Source organism: Megalops cyprinoides, chromosome 1, assembly GCF_013368585.1.
Source record: "Megalops cyprinoides isolate fMegCyp1 chromosome 1, fMegCyp1.pri, whole genome shotgun sequence".
In the NCBI taxonomy this organism is placed as follows: Eukaryota; Metazoa; Chordata; class Actinopteri; order Elopiformes; family Megalopidae; genus Megalops; species Megalops cyprinoides.
Window position 1 is genome coordinate 70,148,790 of NC_050583.1, and position 22,775 is coordinate 70,171,564.

The following is a 22,775-nucleotide window of genomic DNA, read 5'->3' on the forward strand; positions in this document are numbered from 1 at the left end:
GTGAGGCCTAAAGCACTAGTATGCACTAAAGCACTGTTATTAATGAAAGGCATTATATTAAGTACTACAATAATAAGCATTACATGATACTGTTGATTTACTACATAAGCACTACAATTAATAAGCATTTAATTATAGTATTGATTAAAGTGCCGCTATTGGAAAAGCATTAAATACTGTTATTAATATGCTGTGATTCTGTATGATTATGGGTTTGGGTAAGGCCAGGGGTTATTCTAGGTTATTCTAGTATTTGAAAGCTATTGCAGGACAGTTGATGTCAGGATATGCAACCTTGAAGAAGGAACACTGCCTTCAGCATTGCCCCTCCTTGGACGTCACCCCAGAACCTTTGTGCGCTATTTTGTTGTTTCATAGTCATGCCATCCTCTCCTATTGGTTCATGGTCTACGCTTATTGTATCTTCTCTCCCTTCACGTCTATTGGTTCATAGTCTACACTTATTGTATCTTCTCTCCCTTCTCTTCTCCTATTGGTTCATAGTCTACGCTTATTGTCTCTTCTCTCCCTTCTCTTCTCCTATTGGTTCATGGTCTACGCTTATTGTATCTTCTCTCCCTTCACGTCTATTGGTTCATAGTCTATGCTTATTGTATCTTCTCTCCCTTCTCTTCTCCTATTGGTTTACGGTCTACGCTTATTGTATCTTTTTCCTCTGACTCATAGTCATGCCACCTTCGCTTATTGTATCTCCTCCCATTGACATGCCCCTACAGCATGTCAGCCTGTTTTTGCCCCATTTAACATATGCATCCCATTTTAGTTTTATATTTTCTTTTATGAGTTATACAGCTAGAAAATAACAGCTGATTGCCTGCATTGGCCTAGCTGACAAATGCTTACAAACTGTATGTGGATTTACTGCAATTTGTCATAGTTGCCCATCATAGTAGTGCTGAGCTAATGGCCCCCCTTTGCCGGGTTTAGTTCTTCTGGCCCATCTCCTGGGCTGTGTCCAGACGGGGCCTAGTTCTTACATTAACCCTTTGTTTTAAGGCCTAACCTTGTAGCTTATGGCACATAGATATCTGTGTGCCTTCTTACAGTCTGCAGCACCGCTGTCTGGCTAACTGAGTTATTTAACCCTTTTTATTATTTAAACGTGGGCCTGGAAATAATGGTGATATTCCAGGCATATATGCTTAAAAATAAAATGAACTCTGTATTATTTAATTATGTTTAAAAATCATATAGGTGTCGAGTGGAATTAACGGGAAATTTCAGAAGTGTTATGTTTAAGAATAATATACAATTGATGACTATGATGTTTATGGGATTTTCTAGGTGGGGTAAATGGTGGTAAAAAATGGTAAAAAATTAAATAATGGTGTATCAAATGGAAGATGGGGTGATCTTGAAGGAGGAGCCTGGGAGGAGTTGGAAGTTGGGGTCTGAGATAGGAGGAGTGAGAAAAGGCATAAAGGATGGATGCAGGATGAGGGGAGGGCAGAATGCTTTGTGCCCAGACCATGGCCCACAAAATGTTATGGAGTAACAGTGCTTCACCCCTTGTGGTCATAATATTGCAACATAACACCTTTGTATATGCTACGTAAGACAATACAATGAGATGTGTAGCCAATCACTAAGTTTTACAGTACTTTTTAACAAGTAGCATTAATTGTTGAAGAACATGAGAAATTAGGACATATTGCTGGCTCAATTAACAGCTGATGTCAGTGGTAATTAGTGGCAATGAATTAATGAATGATTATGAATGCCTATATACCTAAAATGCTTCTGAAAAGGAATGTGCTTATCATTGTTAATATTAGAGTACACAAACGCAGATTTTCCATCTCCACATTATCAATCAATCAATCAATCAATCAATAGGCCATAGTCTTAAGAGATTTGAATGTAGTTACCTGACTTCTGAGCGTTTATTTTGAGTTTCCGTATCGATAACTGCAGCAGCTCATTGTCTATGGTATTTTGGAGAGTTATAACTGAAAATTACCATTTCGTTTCAAAGTTTACAACACGTAAAAACCATCTGTTTTGTTAAAAAAAAAAAAAAAGAAAGAAAGAAAAGAAAAACGAACCCACACGGTACACATTTCTGATTACCTTTGATTATTTACAAATATAATGTACACACAGTGTAATTGTGCCAGATGACATGAACCTTACCTTTCTTTGATGGGGTATTCGAACTTCGAGTTTCCAGATCACGACGTAAATCTCATCCAATTACATAAAACATACCTGGCAACCCCCAACTCAGCCTATAGAAATAAAAATGTTTCTTGACGTTGACAGCAGTCACCTCAAGACTTTTGCTCAGACTGGCAGTTAGATCATTTACCGTGATGCATTTTCTGCATATAAAACTACATACAAAAACTGCACTGGAACTTCAATATTACAGAAATGCTCATGGGGTTTATATGGGAAAAATTGTGTTAGCATTGTACTTACGCAAAATAAAGTGTACAAAAGTGATATTATGCCTCCATACATATCATTTCAGTGACTTCTAGTACGGTGATTTCAGTGCTAGTACTTTAATGCGACTAATTCGTTGATATTTTGTGCTCCGTTTTATTATGTAACTGGAGGAGCAGGAAGAATAAATCTTGCTTTGTTTACATTCATGAAACCGAATAGTACGTCAACGACAGACAGAAGACATGCATCACATTAGGAAAAACAAATAATGATTCTTCTGTCTGCATCTGCATTGTAAGCTTGTCCGTTCTCGCCACGTACAGTGCCCCATCAAATGGTCTCGACTAGCAAACAACGGCTCTTTGCTTAGGGTGAGCCTTAGAGTGCTGACGTAATAGGTCTCCATATAGGAGCCGATTAGGAGTGAATCCATCCGGGTAGTTCGATATGCATGTGTGTGGCGTTTCCAGATTTTCTTCCATTGCACTTAAAACGAGACGGAGCTGCCAAGTGACAAGTACCTGAGTACTTAAACATAGGATGTGCAGCTGAGTTCAAGTAGAAGACAAGATTGTGTTCGCTTCAAAACACTAAACAGTGTTTTTTAAATATGGCCGATGATAGTGAGTGGGTCGTGGAGAGCATCGCCGGATACCTTGGGAGTCCAGAATGGGTTATACCAGTCACAGACTTCATGGAGCACAAATGTGCAGGTAACCAATTCTACTTTTTTGTCTTGGATTGGGCTGTATAGGTGGCCACCGCAGTAAGTACACGAAGACATGTTGCATGTTTATTTTGGTGGGTAGTTTAAACGATTCGATCGCTTACTAGATCAGCTTTGTCCACTTTCTTTACGTTTGTCAAAAAACGTGATTGCAAATGTGTACACCTTGCTAGCAACATCAGAAGGGGATCGATAATTTGGGGTCTAACAGATTTAGTGAGCTAGCTAGCTGCGGCCAGAACTTCGGAAATGGGGGGCGTGGAATGTTGCCACAGCAATGAGGCTGCTTTGTTTCTCAAGCGAAATGGTAACAGGCCGTTTTAATCGGTTCCGTCATTGTATCGTGAATTAAATGACTGCATTTTCTGAAGTAGTCAAATGACGCCGGGATGAATTAATGGTTCAGATCAAACCATTCCATCAGGCCTTTGTCGTTTACTACGTCGGGAGTGTGGATTTTTTACATGCCTGCCCTTGGATTACATTGTTTTGAATTGTGTAGGGGCGCTGTTCAGACCTGTTTTATTTTGTTTCAGTCTTTGATGATGAAGATGAAAACAAGCTGACCTATACGGAGATCCACCAGCAGTACAAGCAACTGGTAAGTAACTAGACGAAAAGGAAAATTGGGAAGATACCAATAATACCAAATACTGTTTCCACCTGAGGACGCCTGCATTACTCACAGAAATTCAGAGCCAGATGGTGAATTTGGATGGGGAAACCTGGGAACATCCCTGATTATATACAATAAGTGCCATACAATCATTAATGATGACAGAGAGTGAGAACCTTACTTGAACATTTTTAGTGAAGCATGGTTTCTGCATCTCTATACCTGATGTCACATGGTGACAACACCACCATTGAGTATGCAGTGTGCCTTTAAGAATAAAATAATAAGAATAAGAAATACTTTATTAATCCCGAAGGAAATTTGAGTGTCACAACTGCACCGTCCGGCACACATCAAAAACAACAAAAGAATAATTTGAATAAAATAAATAGAGAGGTATAAAATACAACAAATAGAAAGATGTTTGTGCAATTATGCGTTGTGCAGTACTTCTGTAGTTGTCATATAATAAATAAATGAGAATAGTGAGATGGAGAAGTTATCCTTGTGCTATGATTATATGCATAGTATATAATGAATTATGAAACAAGAATAAACGAGAGTAAGGTTATTGCTATTATACAGTATGAAGTGCGGTAGAAAAACAGTTATTGTTATACAATGTGCATAACAATGATAACTGTATAGTGCAAATCCTGACCAGATAGCTAGAGAACAGTTATTGTCCCATGTGCAAAGATTATGTGTGTGTGGGGGGGGGACAGCACGGGGCATCGGGTGCCAGTCAATCCCATGTTGCAGCGGAGAGGGGAAGAGTTGTATAGTTTGATGGCTGCAGGCAGAAAAAACCTTCTTACAAAATCTCAGCAAGAGGAAAGTTCAAGGAAAAGGCATTGAGGTCAGTTTGTATTGCAGGTAGAGAAGTTGCTTGAACACTACATGCAGGAGGTGGGGATCAACGAAGAGCAGTTCTTGGAAGCTTGCTCATCTCCTTTCGCGAGGTCAAAAGCATTACAGGTAAGCTGCCATGATTTTTATCTTGAAAGCCTATCTGTCATTAACATGTACACTTGCCAATTCAGTGCCACTTTGATTAAGGATTATCAAGGGGTTTGTTTTGTGCTGTAATTTCAGGAAAAAGATAGGTGAAGGCCATATCGCCAGAAGAACAGAAAAATCTGTTTGAAGTAGATCAGTACATTTGCTATGGAAAACACCCCACAGGTATTTTAAGACTAACAGTTATCATATGTGCAAAGGCAAGTCCGACTATCCATATATCTGAATGCACCATAAGCTGTGTTCCCATCTATGTGATTGTTGTAGGGCTGCCCCCTAATAGTCAACCAAACCGTTAGTTGTTGAGAAGAGTCTTGGTCGACCAAGTTTTCATTGGTCGGTTAGTTGCAGAAAAAAGACGTTCGCGACCGATCCGGGTCTTTTGAACAGCTCTTTTGTACGAACAAAGGGACCCGAGTCATACTTGAGAGCCGTTCTTTTTATTGTTGCGCACAAATGTCACTGCCTGCCTTAAATTCATTCAATGTAGCATAGTGGTTAAGGAGCAGGAGTCGTAACCAAAAGGTTGCTTTTTCAATCCCCTCGAGATATAGAGAGATATCCCCCTGCCCCCCCCACCCTGTTTCATGGTGGTTACGTTGTAAAGCACAGATACACAATCCCATTAGGTCTGGCAGTACGCATACCATTATGTGATATGCGTATTTCACAGATAAACGTAGTAACCCCTGTTTTCAGTCACCATTTGCAATATTTTTAAAATATTAAATCGCTGTTTCCTCAAAGCTAAAATTAGCTAGAATTTTTACGATCTAGTGTTCTAATCGCACTGGTTTTAGCATACGCGCTAAACGGTTAATTACACCGTTACACAGTGTTAACAATGTTACTTATAACATTCTTTCTCAGCCCTGGAACTCAAACCATTTTCTGATGACTCAAAAAAAATATATTTAAATAATTAATTTAACATCATAAACGTGAAACGACTAGTCAACTAATGGCTTGAACTAATGACCACTGGTTGACTCGGAAAATCTTTGGTCGGGGGCAGCCCTATAGATTGTTGGCACACAGACCGGGGAGATGAGGGCACAGCTGATGATCCTGCCTTTCTCTCACTGGTGATGTGGAGCAGGGCTGGTGAGAGAGTGCTATGAGTTTGTCACCAGTGCTCAGAGTCCGTCCGCATCCTGGCAAGTCAGCATTCAAGCTGAAAATTGGCTGTCCTCCTGCTCTGCTTATCAGAATTCCTTGCTTCTTACAAATACCCCACTGCTTTGTGGTGTTGATTTATTCAACCCTGTCACCAGGACAGAAGTGTCTTGGGGTGTACTCACACTAGGCAATCCGTACCATGCCCGAGCACGTTAAACCCCCAAAGTCTAGTTCGTTTGATTAGTGTAATCGCTCCGTACCGTGCCTGGGTACGGTACGCTGAACCGTGCCCGGGCCCGCTTGAAGAGGTGGGCTCGGGCATGGTTCAGTTGTACTCGGGCACGGTACGCATCAGTGTGATTGCTAACCGTGCCCGGGCACGGAACTCAAACATGACGTTAATGATGTGACTCTCCCATTTAATAAATATATCTATTATAGCAACAGTTAGCTGGATATCTGTTACTTACATGCCCAGTCATAATAAATCCTTTAAACCATTATTTGATTACCTAGCTGACTTCCTAAACAATCTGGCCACCTACAAAATGATCTATACCTTAAAATAACTCTGGATCCCACATTAGCTTGATTACAAGCAAGCAAAATAAATAACCATACTTTACATGACAATATAAGCATTGCTGTTTTCAGGGCTTAGTCAGAGTATCACAAATGAAGCAGCCAACCTGTTTAAGTAACTAGTCTTCAACAATCGTTCAGACAGGTAGCCTGTTAGCTAACTAGCTATGTTTGTCAAATCAATCACTAGATAGCTAACGTTAGCTCCCCAGCCTGTTAGCGTTGATTATGCAACACAGCGATTTTCAGTTAAGCGTGTTGCACGTATATGAAGATTTTTACGGAGGCAGCTGACGGTGAAGGAGGAATTTGGAGCTTTACTCGCTGACTACAATTCATGTTCATTAATAAGGTGAGAACCAGACCCGTTATTAACCCAAATATTCTCAAATGAATTGAAAAGTGTACTATCCAAGCAGTAATAGAAGATATTTGTTGTTGTAATGATGACAGTAGCGCACACACAAGTAGTAGCCCTCACTGGTTAACATTAGCTAACATTATTGTGATTAGGCTACTGTAATCTGACACAAAATATTGGTCTGTCCCTTAGCATAATGACTGAAACGGCATCTTGCCTCTGTAAAAATCTTCTTATACCTGCAGCACGATTAGCTGAAAATCGCTGTGTAAACCACAAAGTGCAATCATGAACTCCATTGTGCTGTGCTAGAGCGCTTCTCTTCGTCACAAGAAGCTCGCATCGTGATGACGTAAGCGTGCTTTGGCCCAGAACGTTAAGCGCAATGTGAGCGCAGGCCAGCAGGGGAATGGAGAGGGGGGACAATCGTGCTCGGGCATGGTACAAGGCAACCAGGCCTAGTGTGAGTACACCCTTAGGTTCACAGCATAGTTTGAAGAGGCAGGGAAATGGTTGGACCACAGTGTGTACCAATGGAAAGTGCACTCATACTCAGAAGGTCCTTGGGTTCAAATCTAGGGTGAGTCACTTTTTTCACACTCCTGCACAAGGTATTTAACCCAGACTGCTGTGTTGTGGATTCTGTTATAAGTTACAGAATGTGTATGAAATCAAAACATGCAAACCCAATTAACACTTATGATAAATCTCTGCTATGTAAATCCTCAGGACAGTTTTTAAACTCCATCCATATAAAATCAGTCCCCAATTAATCCCGTCCTGTTTGACTTGCTCAAAATTTTCACAAATGTAGAAATAGTCACATTGTAACGGGTAGGCAGTAATGTACAGGAGATGCATGTCATTACAACTGATGCCTGGAAGCCCTCTGATAAGCCAATAAATGAAGCTGGAAAAAGAAGCTCTAAGGTATCTTTAATTGCATATTGTTCCAACATTTTTCTATCTACACGCTTATCTGTTTTTACCTAGCCCATACCCTTGCATGTTCCCATGTGAATTCAGTGTTGTCCTCCTTAGTGGTTGAGGCACATCACAGATAGGTATAAACTAATCATGTGAATTATGCAAATGGAAGTGTTGGAAATAGGATACCCTTGTTGGGTATAAGATCAAGGTCAGAAGATATACAAAAAATCAAGCATTGTCCATTGTGAAATAGTTGAGACCAAAGGCAAAAAAAGACCCTGTCTGGTTATTCATTTAAAGAAGGGAATGACAAGGGGTCCAGATGGGTCAGATCTTACCAGAATGTGTGGTCATTCCAGTTCAACATTGCAGAAGGACAGTGGTAAAAAGAATTTGAAAATCAATCTCTGTGTTTCTTGTTAATGTTTTGAAGTCTTGTTTGCTCACAAAATAGGAAATATTTTATGACTGCATTGTCAGATTTGCAGTGTCAGGGATAGAGATGGGATTCGAGAACCCGCTCTAGTTTTGAACCGGTTCCAAATTGTCCGATCCATCGGGATCGTGCGCCTCCGAGGTTATCAATTCCTTTTATCTTTGCTGGCATGTTTTTCTGACAGTTGCACATGGGTTCTTTGCATATGACGTCCCAAACCGGTGCGCTTTTCCAGATGGAGGGCTGGCAGCTGGAGGCAGGTTCTGAGCAGCATTGCCAGATGTACGATAATTATCGTATTTGTAAGATAATGTTGTCCTCTGTGCAATGAACGATCAGTAATGCCAAAAGTCCCATACTGTATGATAATTTGATCATTTTGTGACACTTAGCCTAGAATGATTGCAACTACTAATTGTACTATAATACTATGTACGATAATTGTACGATAATACTATCTCATTTTAATTCATTTCCCAACATGATCAGGTTAGTAAAATATGCATTCTACATCTGTGTTTACGCATCTCTTCTCACGTGACGTCTTTCCAGCCAGTCATGCTTGTTGTGATGATGAACGTGACTCACAAGCACAGCTGTCATTAACTTAACCATTAATTAAATCCTCTTTACAGTTCAGAAATTTTAGGTATTTTATATTGAATGCAGTAACTTACGGGGCAGTACTATAGTTACCCAGTGCAATGCAGTTATCATTGTAATATTACAAGTTAAATGAGCTCATTTGAAGTTTGCATGAGAGATAGATTACTGCATCCATGTGAAAAAAAGTAAAGAAAATGAGCGCTGAACAGGAAGGTGAGGATAGGGGAGAGGCGAAGAGGAGGACAGAGTCGTTGTTGGAACAGCCAAAAAGTAACCATCGCCAACAAACATACAGGAATGAGTGGGAAAGCAGCCCCAATTTTACTGAATGGCTAAAACCTGTTACAGGCTGTCACAGTAAAGCCTTGTGTCATTGTTGCAACATACAGATGGTGGCTGAGATCACCGTTTTAAAAATTATGCCAAGTCTAAAAAACACCAGGAGAAAAAGAAGTGTCTGGGCCCAATGTGGCTAGATTTGTAGGCGGTGTCAAAAAGGCATTCAGCTCAATAAATTTGTTGTATTTGTACGTGTTTTCTGAAATTACACATTTACACCTATTTGTTCTCTTATGACAAAAAATACAGACCAGGGTGGTGATATTGCAGGAAACATAGCTAGCTACAGCTGCAATATTATCACCCTGTTGTGTATGTTCTTCAGCTATACTCACTTCCTGAAAAAAAGAACCCTTGCAAACCAGATTGTTAGGAATTGAATGTTACCTTCCCACAGACGCAATGCAATCGGTATTGTGGGTTGTGTAATAAGTATTAGGAGTTCCACAGATGTAGCTAGCTATGTTTCCGGCGATATCACCACCCTTGTCTGTATTTTTTGTCAGTTTTAGCTACCTATGTAGGTAGCAAAATGACTTTAGCCTTACTTTTCAGGAAGTGGTCACTGCATACATACACGAGCATTGTCAGACTCCACTCCACCAGACTTAAGATGGAGGTTTTTGATCCATGTCTGCCACTGTTTCTCCCCTTTGTGTACCACTATTTTTGGGACTTGAAAGTAGCCCTTGTTTTTTTCCCTGATTTGATCGGTTGGAACAGCCATAAACAGCGCAAACCATAGGCTTTGCTGCAGTGTTGGTGGTCGTTGCCAACTTGCCTCGCAATTTTAGTTAGCTAGCTAGTTAGAATTCTTTATTTTATCAGTCAGTTTTATATCTGTTTTTGAAGTTAGATCCTTTTAAGCAAAGGAGCATTGTAATTTATTTTAACATGTTCAAATGTTATTAGGTAGACACTGTGTTCAGACTCAGAGATAATAAAACAGTTCCATTGATACTTAAAAACTGTGTAGGCCTACTTTTTTCCCCACACAGAAAATTGATCAGGAATCAATAAGGGAATCGATAAAGGATCGGACCAATAAGCAGAATCGATAATGGCATTGGTATCAATAAAATCTTATCAATTCCCATCCTTAGTCAGGGAGAGTACATTGGCAGCTTTACTGATGTGCAAATGTGTGGTCATCAGTGAATGATGTAATGTCTTTGATGGAGTACATGCAAAATTATGAACAGATAATTTCAATATACTCATCAGCACAAATTATTCTCCATTTACCCCTTTCTGTATTTCCTGTTGAAAGAGTTGAATGGAGCCATGAAAGAGTTAACCCTCAAATACGTAACATAATTCCAGTGTGACTATAAGATTAGTGTTTCGGCTCTGAACTGAGATACAGAACTGCCCCAGGGAGCTATTCCTGTCAGAAAGTGACACTTGGAACCTGCTTCATCCTGCAGTACTTATCTGAGCCACAGAAAGCTGGAAGGAGTATTTAAGTTACCAAGTGAACAGAGCTCAGGCCTCAAGCCATATAGAGAGGACAGTGTTGACCTAATTAATCACCATCCCCTCCACTTCCACAAAGTAGGAGAGAGGTGAGATACAGTGAGAACTGTAAGAGCTTTCAGCCTATCTGTGCTGCTTGCATAGAGAACCAAGAAAGATGGTTTCAACAGGACATCACCATGTACAGTACTGCTAACTGTCAGATATGTTTGAGTAGATGCTGGATGAGATCTGTGCAGCAGCAGATTCCTTGTTAAGTCTTGGTCATGGGGTATAGGTTTTGATTCTCTGCTTGGCATTCTTATCCCTGTTTTCCAAAGCATGCTGTAGCAAGTAAAACATCTTTATTTGGTGGATTGAAATGTGAAAAAATATATTCTAGCACATTTCCCAGAGGATCATCAGGTTGTTTTATAGAACTATTTGTGTTGAGGTTCATTACTTCTCTTATTTTGAAACTTGGTTGGATATATTTCCTCAGCCAAGCACCCTTTTCAGGTAAACCAGTGTTGCAGCATTGCACTACATCATCATTGTCCGGTGGTCATTGACAATCTGTCTGTCAGTGATTGTCCAGTGTCCAGAAGGTAATCAGGCCATCATGTGATGGTTTCCCTATTAGCAGGCGTGCCCCAACAAGCTCAAAGGTGACATGGTCCCCTGTGCTCCTGCCCACAGACTGTGTTCCAGCCAGTCCTGGCCACAGACGACTTCCAGATGTTCAAGTCCCTGATGGTGCAGAAGAACATTGAGCTGCAGCTGCAGGCACTGCGAGTCATACAGGAGAGAAACGGTAACTCTGTCGTCCCCTTCTTCCTGTCTCTCCCTCTCACATGCACATGCATGCATTGTCCTCACGCACAGATTCAGTGGTACACTGTTGAATTATGAAGTGCTGGACACCACCACTCACAAGAAAAAAAGACAAGTTATGACTGATAACCCTGAGAGTGATGGAACCTCTACCTGGTTGCTAGGTACCCTGCCCGAATGCCTGACAGATGGAGTTGATATGATGACTGAGATGGAACAGCAGGAGATGCGGATCCTCAAGGAGGTGCTGAAGTGAGTAGTGAGGTACTGCTGCTGGGGGCCTGGGGCTGTAGTCTGTACACATAGCTCAGAGAGCTTCCCCAGCAGCACATGTACTACAGAAAAAACAGTATGCCTCAGGTAGCCTAACACAGCTGTCTGCAATGGCCATTCTCCACCTGTCACCTGTTTTTACATCGGGAAGCACTTTTACTGCTTGCTTTTGATCAGCATCATGCATTTGTAGCATTAGATCCTAATCAAAGGCATTATATCTCCATTTGAGATAATGAAGATAAACTGAAAGCGATTAGACAGATACATATGCAGTGAGCAGCCATTACTCGCCAAGGCATCTGTATCTAATGTGATAGACCCTCAACCCCTGAGAGAAGAGAATTAGAACATTATACTGCTTAGATCTATTTTCCGGCCTTTGACTCTCCACGTCAAAGAATCGAGTAAGAGGAAAGAAAATGCATTTGCTATATGATCAACTTAGTGTAATCAATTTGCTGAAGGTTTTATAGCAAGCACTCCTGAACTGTAGTCTTGTCATAAACTGATGTGTGTCTGGTCTTTCCAATTCTTACACCATTTTGTTAACCACGATAGTTGAGTTCTGTGTATGTGTGGCTGTGGATTGCTAGATTGCAGCTGAAATTTCACATCATGTGTGCCTGATTTAGCCTGCCCAACCCTCACCACTAGTATCCTAGTATCCATGTATCTTATGTAATGGCTCTTGTAAAAAAATATAAATAAATAAATAAAAAATTGAGCAAGAAGTTAACTTGTGTGCACATGCACACAAGACACACACCAAGTTGGTCTTGCTTATATCATAGTAGTATTGCTGCATATCAGTTATCAGCCCCATCTTTTTAATGTGTTTCATTTGTGAATTTATTGTTTTTAATTGTATAATGGTTAAACAAAGGAACAGGCAGATTGACAAATGTTAGAGAGAGAGCTGTCCAAGGCCACATTGATTGAAAACATCCCCCTTGACCTATTAATTGGGGTCAGTCCTTATTGCAGATGGGTTTCCCCATTCCTAAATTTTGACTTTTCACTGCTATTAACTACTAAAATGGGAAATAGTGACAAGCATTCTTTTTTCTACACCTTACCAGAGGTCTGAAAACCACCATTTGTTAGGCTAGTATTCAGGTACCCTCAGCATACTGATCCCCTTACAGTTTTCAGCATCAGACAGCACAATTATCTTCATATACAGTAATGATGAAGCCAAAAATGTGAAGAGATTTCATGTGTTATCAGTGACTGATTTGGATCAGTCAGCCCTTTGCTATAGAGAGTGAGGTTGTTTGATTGGTTCGTATAAATCAGTGATTGTTAGCACTTGGTGCCTTGACCTATTATGGAGTTTGAGACTGGACACAGACTAAGGGGGCATTATGTGTAATTGGACTGATGCAATTTAGTTTAAAATAAGTATTAAAGTTTGTGTAGCTCTGAACAAAGCCTCTTATGGCCTCAGTAATATTGGTTTTTTTAATACAAGTTTTATAGGCCCAGCCTTGTGTGTGTGCGTGTGCATGTGCGCACGTGCGTGCACCCGCGTGTACATATAATGTTGGTCTGCTTTCTGAATTTCTGATGTAAACAACCTGGAAATGCAGTGATTTAGACCAATAAGCCATTAAACAATTATTAAGTTGTTCAGAGCTCTGGGGCATTGATAAGCCAGTACTATTCTAAAGGTCTGAACCTTAATTCAGTACCAGAGCTGAAACTGGCCACAAATGATAATTGAAATTAAAATGAAATAAGAAATTACCTGAAAACTAAAATTAAACTTACTAAGCAGATCTTTCTGTGTCAACTCTAGCTAGATGTCCTGTATTAGTTTCAGTTGCCTCTTGTCATGTAATATTGACATTCTCACAGAATGGCCTGGATCAAACCACACTCTTATGAGCTGACAACTTGACCTCAGCATATTGTGGGGCTGAGGACTTATACTTTTCAAGTTACCATTCGGTGCAGACATTTAGTTATGCACATCGCTTAGTCATTAAAAGAAAATACCATTTGGCACCCAAAAGCAAGATGCTTATGTTCAGCATGTTTCCCTGTGGTTCCTTATTAATTCAATAGTAGTCTTAGAGGAAGAGACTGAGTGTTCTTTGTGTCGGTGTGCTAAAATGAGCAACTTGTAAGTTAAGGCATACCGTTTCGTAGCAACACTGTTGCTTTGGCACAACTTGCTGAGGGAGATTGTTGAAATATTTTAGGTGTACCTGTAAGAAAATTACTCCCTTTTTCATTTGTGTTTTGTTCTCCATGTTGAGTAAACTTTATCAAGTCCTACACTGCAAGAGCTGCAAGTGCAGTTAATTGATATGGTTCCATTTGTATTTAAGGTTGAAGCTTGACATTTATACAGTGACAGGTTTGGTTCAAACCATACTCAATTCTCAGATAATGAGCAAAAACTTTGTGATACAAATTTAACTAGGATCAACACAGACACAACATAGAAGTCTGTCCCTTTTCCTTTAAAATGCACAGGTGCAAGTAGGCCTCAGGATACAGAGCTTCTGAGAATTTTATAATGAATTTTATAATAATTTTATAATAATCAACTCTTTCCAATGATGATATATTGTATTGGTAAAAGGAATGTTACATGTCTAGGTCTCTAGATACTAGAGATATGACTGATGACGATATTTTTCACCTACCATTTTGTCGACATCATTTTTGACAGTAAGGATTTGCACATTGACAGCACTTTTATTTTTAAATAGCTGACTCAAGTTGTATTGAATCACAGTGTGCTCCTAATTGATTGGTGTCATCCCTATATTGTACTGTAGTTCATCTATTCATGCTACACACATATGTAAAATAAAAGAGTCATGCCCCTAGATATGAGAACATTATGTGTAAGCTATGTCCATACACTTCAGTTTGCTTGTAGTGACTCCAGTAGAAGCTGACTCTGCCAGATGGAGTACTGTACTCATGAAGCGACTGGTCTCAAACTGACCATCTGGAGGCCTTTCATCATGACACCTGCCAGGCTGACCTTCCCTCTGTCTGCTGCTTCAGGAGGTCAAAAGAGGAATATGAGCAGGAGATGGCCATGAGGATGTTCGCAGAGGAGGAGGCAGGCTCCTCCTCCACCAGCAGCTCTGATAGGATGACTGTGGAGAGCATGGACTCACCCCCTGTGCTAGTAACAGACATGAACCAGGTGAGTCTTGGCAGTTTCCTGGAAGCCCAAGCCACTAAAACACTGGAAGAGTTATTAAATTAAGGTGTGGGTGGGATAAAATGAGCTCTCTTGTTCTGTTGATATTTTATTTTTTGGGGAGGGAGGGATTTGCAGGGAGGCACTGCTGAAACTTATAAACCCAAGTTGACTTAGCTAGTTAGTTTCTGTTGTTGTTGAGTCATTTGAGTAACTTGCAACATGGCTTTATCAATTTACTTGTTTACAGAGGGGTTTAAAGCTTTGTGAAAAGCAAAAGATTATAATAATATATCAGAGAATTTGTCAAAATCTATAGGATGCTGAGAGTTTGACATATTTGGTTTTTATTTAGACTAAAGAGTGGGAAAAAAGCTCTTGTATGGTGCTGAAATCTAGAGGTACAAATAAGGGAAGAATAATTTCGGTGCCCTCCTCCTCCTAGGTGAACACAATGATGATGAAGAGCAATGAAAGGGTGACCAGCACTGGGGAGAGTGTTCAGAGGGGTCCAGTCGGAGTCTGCCCTCCAGCCCCCAGTAAGCAGCCTGGTAAGTCCATCTACAGGTCCTTTCTTCTGATAGACTGTCAGGAAGCACATCCCCACATCTTTCATTTAGGCATCCATCAGAGCTATGGGGAATACATGATCCCGCAGAACTATTGCAGCATTTCTTTAGTTACTGTATGGAAATTTATTATGAAACTGTTGGGAGTCCTCTTAGAAAATATATTAGTTGTTTTTCTGTTTTGTCCCAACTTTACTACGAATTGCATTACTTAGTTTACATTCATTGTTTTATGGCTTGCTGAGTACATGAGACACCATGTATATACAGCGGGGAAAATAAGTATTGAACGCATCAACATTTTCCTCAGTAAATATATTTCTGATGGGGCTATTGACATGAAATTTTCACCAGATGTCGGTAACAGCCCAAGTAATCCACACATACAAAGAAATCAAATCATATATATCCATAAATTAAGTTATGTGTAATAAAGTGAAATGACACAGGGAATAAGTATTGAACACATGAAGAAAAGGAGGTGCAAAAAGGCATGGAAAGCCAAGAAACCAGCTGAAATCTGTCAGTATTTAGAAAGCTATCCTGCCCCCCTATCAGTGCAAATTAATATCAGCTGGTTTAGTCCTAATTGATGGCCTATAAAAGGTTTCTCATTACCAAAATGTCACACAAGAAGCATCTTGTGATGGGTAGAAGCAAAGAGCTCGCTCAAGACCTTCGCAACCTTATTGTTGCAAAACATACTGATGGCATTGGTTACAGACGTATTTCTAAACTTCTGAATGTTCCAGTGAGCACCGTTGGGGCCATTATTGGGAAGTGGAAAGAACATCATTTCGACATAAACCGGCCACGACCAGGTGCTCCTTGCAAGATTTCTGACAGAGGAGTCAAAAGAATAATCAGAAGAGTTGTCCCAAGAGCCAAGGACCACTTGCGGAGAGCTTCAGAAAGACCTGGAATTAGCATGTACAGTTGTTTCAAAGAAAACAATAAGTAATGTACTCAACCGCCATGGCCTCTATGCACGCTCACCGCGCAAGACATTGCTGAAGAAAAAGCATGTTGAAGATCATTTAAAGTTTGCTGCACAACATTTGGACAAGCTTATGAAATACTGGGAGAATATAGTCTGGTCAGATGAGACCAAAATTGAACTCTTTGGATGTCATAGCACCCACCATGTTTGGAGGAGAAATGGCACTGCACATCACCGCAAAAACGCCATATCAACATTGAGGTTTGGAGGTGGGAACATCATGGTGTGGAGCTGTTTTTCAGCATATGGTACTGGCAGACTTCATATAATTGAAGGAAGGATGAATGGAGAAATGTACCAAGACATTCTTGATAAGAATCTGCTGCCGTCTACCAGGATGCTGAAGATGAAACGAGGGTGGACATTTCAGCAGGACAATGATCCCAAACACACAGCCAAGGAAACTCTCAATTGGTTTCAGAGAAAGAAAATAAAGCTGCCCAGTCAATCACCCGAGTTGAATCCAGTTGAAATCTATGGAAAGAACTGAAGATCAGAGTTCATAGAAGAGGCCCCCGGAACCTTCAAGATTTGAAGACAGTTTGTGTGGAAGAATGGGCCAAAATCACACCTGAGCAATGCATGCGACTAGTTTCTCCGTACAGGAGGCGTCTTGAAGCTGTCATTACCAACAAAAGCTTTTCTATTAAGTATTAAATAAATTTCAGCAAGCGTGTTCAATACTTTTTCCCTGTGTCATTTCACTTTATTACACATAACTTAATTTATGGACTTATTTGTTTTGATTTCTTTCATGTCTTTTCTTTGAAATCTTTCTATTGACGTGAAATTTTCTTTGAAAATTTCATGTCAATAGCCCCATCAGAAATATATTTACTGAGAAAAATGTTGACGCGTTCAATACTTATTTTCCCCGCTGTAAGAGGGGGACTGTACCCTATGTAGTGGAGTAGCCTGGTAGAGTAGCAGTCAGGACTTATACATTTGAGAAGCTGGCATTGAAGTTAGACAAATGGACCATTTGTTGTACAATTTTATAAATCACAAGAAACAAAATTCAAATCCCATTTCCATTGTAATTAGGATGACCTGTTCATTTATTTATCAGAATAATAAGACAAACAAGCATACACCCATTCTGTTTTATCCAAGGCTCAAAAACAGACTCTTCCATGGGAATCTAGACTAATGATCTATTTCTATTGGTTGATGTATATGAAAAGCATAGAATTGAACTGATGAGTGTTGCATCTAATGAGTAATGAGTAGAGATCCGGACTGGGGCACAACTGCGTTGAAAGAATGAATGATCTTTTATTTCTGTGTTTGGCAGGGCAGAATGGTGGTGACACCAAGGTGCTGGGAATGCTGAGGGTCCCAGTGAAGGGGGCTGAGCTGCCACCTCCAGCAGAGCCCAAACAGAGTGGGAACCAGGCAGCTGAGACATGGCTGGAAGAGGCCCAGAGGGAGGCAAGGATATCTCAGCCATTCACATTAAGTCTGACAAACAATTTTACCTGGTTTCGTGTGTGTGTCTTACAAGTTTATTAAAACACACATAGTTGCTATGGGTTAAACCTTAAAGGAAGCATATTTAATTAGAATGAACAGCTCATTTGATCTGTGTATGGAACAAAGACCTAATGAATGAATTTGGATATCTGTGCCAGAAATTGTCATTTCTATGTACAGAATGCAAGCATAAGTGGACATATGGTATCAAAAGTGAGATATTCTTTACTTGAATCCAACTGTGTAACTGCTTAATAGCAAATTCCAATAAAGCATTTGAATGTGCGTGGTGTAGGAGCTGTCAGCAGGCCAGCAGGAGCAGCTTCAGCAGCGAGCGCAGTACCTCAGGTGGCAGAGGGACAAGCTGCAGGCCTTGAAGAAGGAGCAAAGACCCAAACATCCTGTGCCTGAGGAATCCCCATCAACCCCCAATCCAGCCCCAAGTCCTACGGTAACACTACCTTCCTACAAACGTTTTTTCCTACCTGTGTTCATCCACCTGGTATCTAACCCCTTTTCCTCTGTGTCACAACTCTGTCACAAAATATTTAAGGTCTTAGCTTTTATATACAGATACATAAACCGCACGAATATGTGATTGTGATTTAGATGCACTTTGTGGAGTATATATACAATTAGGTAAATTGATACACAAGATCAGTGTTTTTTTATTAAACATATTTATTACACTTTTTCAAAGCAAGTCAAAGTGAAAACTAACAGGCAAAAAAATATTAAATGTTCAGGTCAGTTCAGTTCCCTGCTGTACACATGCTGTATTAATATTATTTTTTGCAACTTTGTAGTTTGCATTTGTATATGTAATAATTTCCCAATTAAAATAATTGTACTAAGGAGCATTGAAATACCATGATAAGCAAGCTCCCTACACCAAAAAATATCTATCATATAGTTTAAAACTTGTTAAGTTCTTCACTTACCAAAAAATCGGGACGTGAACATCTGTCCAAAATTCTTGTAACTCAGTAACTGCATACAGTGGGTTTAGAAAGTATTCAGACCCCTTTACTGTTTGCACACTTTGTTGTGTTATAGACTTAATATAAAATGGATTAAATGTATTCTTTAGTCTGTCAATCTACAGACAATAACCCATTATGACAAAGCAAAAACAGTTTTTTAAAAGTATATACATAATTTTATTTTGACATCACTGTGACATAGCAGCTTCCATGCAATCAATATACAAATACAGGAAGTTAATACTTTATCTACTCTGCTAACAAATATTGTACTTTGGACATTGTTGGACAAATATTATTTCTGCATTTCAAATAACCCTTTTCAGTTATTCCCTTAAACTCTCATTTCTCATGGAAAGGTTCATGTATTTTTTGTTTCCGCCAATGCATTTTTTCCTGTTTCCATGCGGACAGAAGGAGGGTGTTCCCAAAAAAAGTCAATCGTAATATCATACCAGAAGAAAAAGTCAATGCTGCAAAAACCGTGAGCACGCCCCTAGTGGGACAAAAAACAAAGGTGACCCACACAGTGTGATTTGATTGTAGTGCATTTACCAATGGCTTTGGGGCCAATTCAGACTTGAGGGTGCTGAATATCCATCAGCGCACTTAACTTACATGTTTTTCAGTTTTTGGGATTCAGACTTAACCTACACACCCCCATATTTCTTAAAACGGGTGGTCCAGAATAGCCCTGGCAAACCATACCTCCCGAACTGGAGACTGGTCACCAAATGATTTTGTCATAGAATTATTGATCCTCAGTTCAGAATGCAGTTGTAAGACACTCCCTTTAATTATGAAAGCTGAGCAGATACCTCTGAGAAGCTAAAATAGAAGGCAGAGGGCAGTTCTCAAACCAAGATGAGCCTTTTCAATACTTAAACATAAAGTGGTAGAAGTTAAAAAATGTCTGTAGGCTATCAAATATTTTTATTTTTAAAAAGGAAACACACCACCACATACTTAGTTTGAAGTTTTGTCTCACATTATTCATTGAGCAAATAACACAGCAAAAGCGACAGACAGTATGAAAGTTTGTATATACATATCAGCCATATGAATTGCAATACTGACAAATATTGTTGAATTTTATATATGAATCAAGTTGAGTAGAACGGAATTCTATGACGGCATCTGCGTGGTATAGCATCCTGCACTGGAACTGGGTGAAGCACCTGGATACTGATAAAAGAGGAGAGGAGATTGTCCGTGGTCTGAGCTAGTGAGTGGTTCTTGCAAAGTGCTATTGAGTAGCTTGCAAAGTAGTCCTAAATACTTTCTGTTATTGGACAATTGTGTTAGCTCTCTCACAGTACTGTGTGTCCCTGGTAGGCATTTTTTCATTTGCAGCTGTATTTATACAATAATCCTGTTAGAATCTGTGTGCACAGATCTGATAAATGCTTTCAATGTAGCCAGCCTATGTAGCCAACTAAGTTATGTCATGTTGCTGGGCCTATTCAGACAAAATAAAATGAATACATATTTGTATTTGCTAGCTGGTTGGTTTCTGCAGTTTCAGATGATTCAGCTGTTTTCACAGAAGGATAAATATTTCCTTCCCAGCTGTGGACGTGTCTGCTTAAATGCTTGCAGGGCATGGCATAGGTCCTGTCTACAGAATAATGAGACAACGGACCACTGGTTATTTTCATCATAACTGGGATTACACAATGGATTTATGCCTCTTTCGAGTCTTCTCAAAAGAGCTGGCATCATAAATTGCAGCTATCTCCAGCCGGAACCACTGCATACAGTCTGTTTGTCAATCTCATGCCGTCTCTGGTGTGTATGCCTTTGTCACAGTGAGGGGGGGTGTAAATATTTTGCTCTCTTGACCTCTAGTTACCTAGATTGTCTGATCTCCCCTTTCAAATTAGTGTTATAGTGCAATGTCTTACGTTAAAATTACTTAAACTCTGCCCCAAGCACACATCTCCCACATAGGAGCTCAAGCATCCCATGTGTGATTGCGCTTACTAGCATCAGAGGAATGCAGAAGCACTTAAGCAAAGTTTACATCCGTGCATCTCAAGTCTGAATCGGCCCCTCTGTGATGGCAGTATAGTATAGCTGTTTACCAAGTTTGTAATCCACGCTGAGTGTTTTGTGAAACATTGCAGCTTTGGCAGCTTGGCCCATGCTTTTCATCTTCAGTTGACTTTCAAGCTCATGTTTGATCATTTCCCTTCTAACCCTTGCCTTATCAATACCTTACCTAAACATTACTGTTCTTCTGTTAAAAGGAAGTATCTGTGGAAGAAAAGAAAAGGATACAGAAAAGAAAACACCTGGCAGCAAAGCTCAAAGAGGAAGTCATCAAAAAGTGAGACCGGAATGGGCTTTGAGTGAGAAATTTTTTCCAGTGTGGATGGACATAAGTTTGCAGTTGGATACAACAATGAAACTGCAGCTGAATGCTGTTTGTCAAACAGCACTAAAACCTCTGCAGTGTCTGTAGTTTCAGCTGAGGTATATAATGTACAGTACTAAATCATCAAATAATGACAATAATGCTGTTCAATAAATGCAATTTTACTTTTCAACTTTATTTCCACTTATCTAGTTGGAAACCAGTGTTGCCTAAGGAAATAAAACTACCCTGAAGTAATGTTGCTTGGGTTATTCTTAGAACAATCCAATGTAAAAAATGTATCTAACATTGTAATTATAACAGATAACTCTAGCTTGTGAATAATATAGTAAGCCACAATGTGGATTCAATTAAGGTATGCAGTGGAGTTTCAAATGTATTGTTTGTTGTAAACTGGGAAACAAACAAAAAAAAGAGAACATATTAAGTTGATTTTGATGAGTCTTTTTAAGACTAAACATCTAACTGGTATGAGCCAATATTTAAAAGTGAATACCAATTCACCTGTAATGTGGTGTAACTTGTTGTGGGTAGAGACTCTGAATACAAGAACCTTGTGGGTCACATGATTCTAATGCAGCTATACTGTGATGTAACCTTGTGATGACCACCACAAGTATTTAAAAAATGCTTTATCTGCACAGATTCATGTGCTGGTAGTGGAGATGTGTATAAATGTGTATTTATGGAGGCTGATACTGTAGAGATTGGGTTTTGTTTGGACAGGGGCACATCATCAGGGGAATTGTTTCACATGTTTGAATGGTAGCTGAATCCAGTTGAATTAGAGGATTTGATCTTCATTACACATTTGTTTTGTGTAATAAAGAAAATGCATTGCTGGAAGAAGACATTTAGGTTGCTGGCCTATAGCATTTTTCCCTAAATGTCTTCTTAAGGCTTCAATACACTAGACCAGTTTGGTCTGGCAAATTGGTCCTGATAGTACTTGTCAAAGCAGACAGGTCATTGACAAACCCATTGAGAACAGTGTCTCACTGAGCAAAGTATAACATTGATTGCAAGTACTCTGCAATTGATATGCTATTTGTCATGCTCAGTCTGAAAACAATATAAAACCATTTTCACACACTAGGTTTCCTGCATTAACAGACCTTTCAAATCCAGCAATCAGTTCCCAAAACACTAACGCGTGGAAAGATTTTTTACAGTGGAGCAAGCAGATGAAGTCCAAATGCTGGAAGAAAACTGTAACAAGACCAGTATTTTTCAACCAATGTCAAATAGGCCTGTTTTCCATTTTGACACGCATGTCTATTCTGTGTTTGCATTTGTGGCATGTTTGCAAGCTAACACATGTTAGTGCTCTTTCCAAGACTTCCTTTAATTGGTCTGGCCCTCAATACTGCATATTTCTGCCTTACCAGTGTGTTCAAGGGCCTTACAGTATGAAAGAAAATTTTTCATGTGCATGTTGCCTTGATTTACAGTCTAAGGGTTCAGTTCTGGTAATGGCAAGTCATGATTATGTTT

The 22,775-nt window shown here is 39.7% G+C and overlaps 1 protein-coding gene across 2 annotated transcripts; it reads left to right on the top strand.

The window, feature by feature from the left end:
* The first annotated feature begins 2,828 nt into the window (after positions 1-2,828).
* On the top strand, positions 2,829-21,237 carry LOC118786737 (cilia- and flagella-associated protein 36-like). Of its 2 annotated transcripts, none has more exons than XM_036542031.1 (10): positions 2,829-3,125; positions 3,676-3,740; positions 4,632-4,733; positions 11,303-11,417; positions 11,602-11,689; positions 14,738-14,882; positions 15,325-15,430; positions 17,743-17,879; positions 18,217-18,372; positions 21,154-21,237. In XM_036542031.1, the coding sequence occupies exons 1-10, from the start codon at positions 3,023-3,025 to the stop codon at positions 21,235-21,237; spliced, it is 1,101 nt and encodes a 366-aa protein (XP_036397924.1). In that variant the 5' UTR covers positions 2,829-3,022. The 2 variants fall into 2 exon arrangements, with proteins under 2 accessions (XP_036397924.1, XP_036397932.1); XM_036542039.1 differs by lacking the exon at positions 21,154-21,237 and adding an exon at positions 19,319-19,559 and having other exon boundaries at positions 3,023-3,125.
* The last annotated feature ends 1,538 nt before the right edge of the window (positions 21,238-22,775 follow it).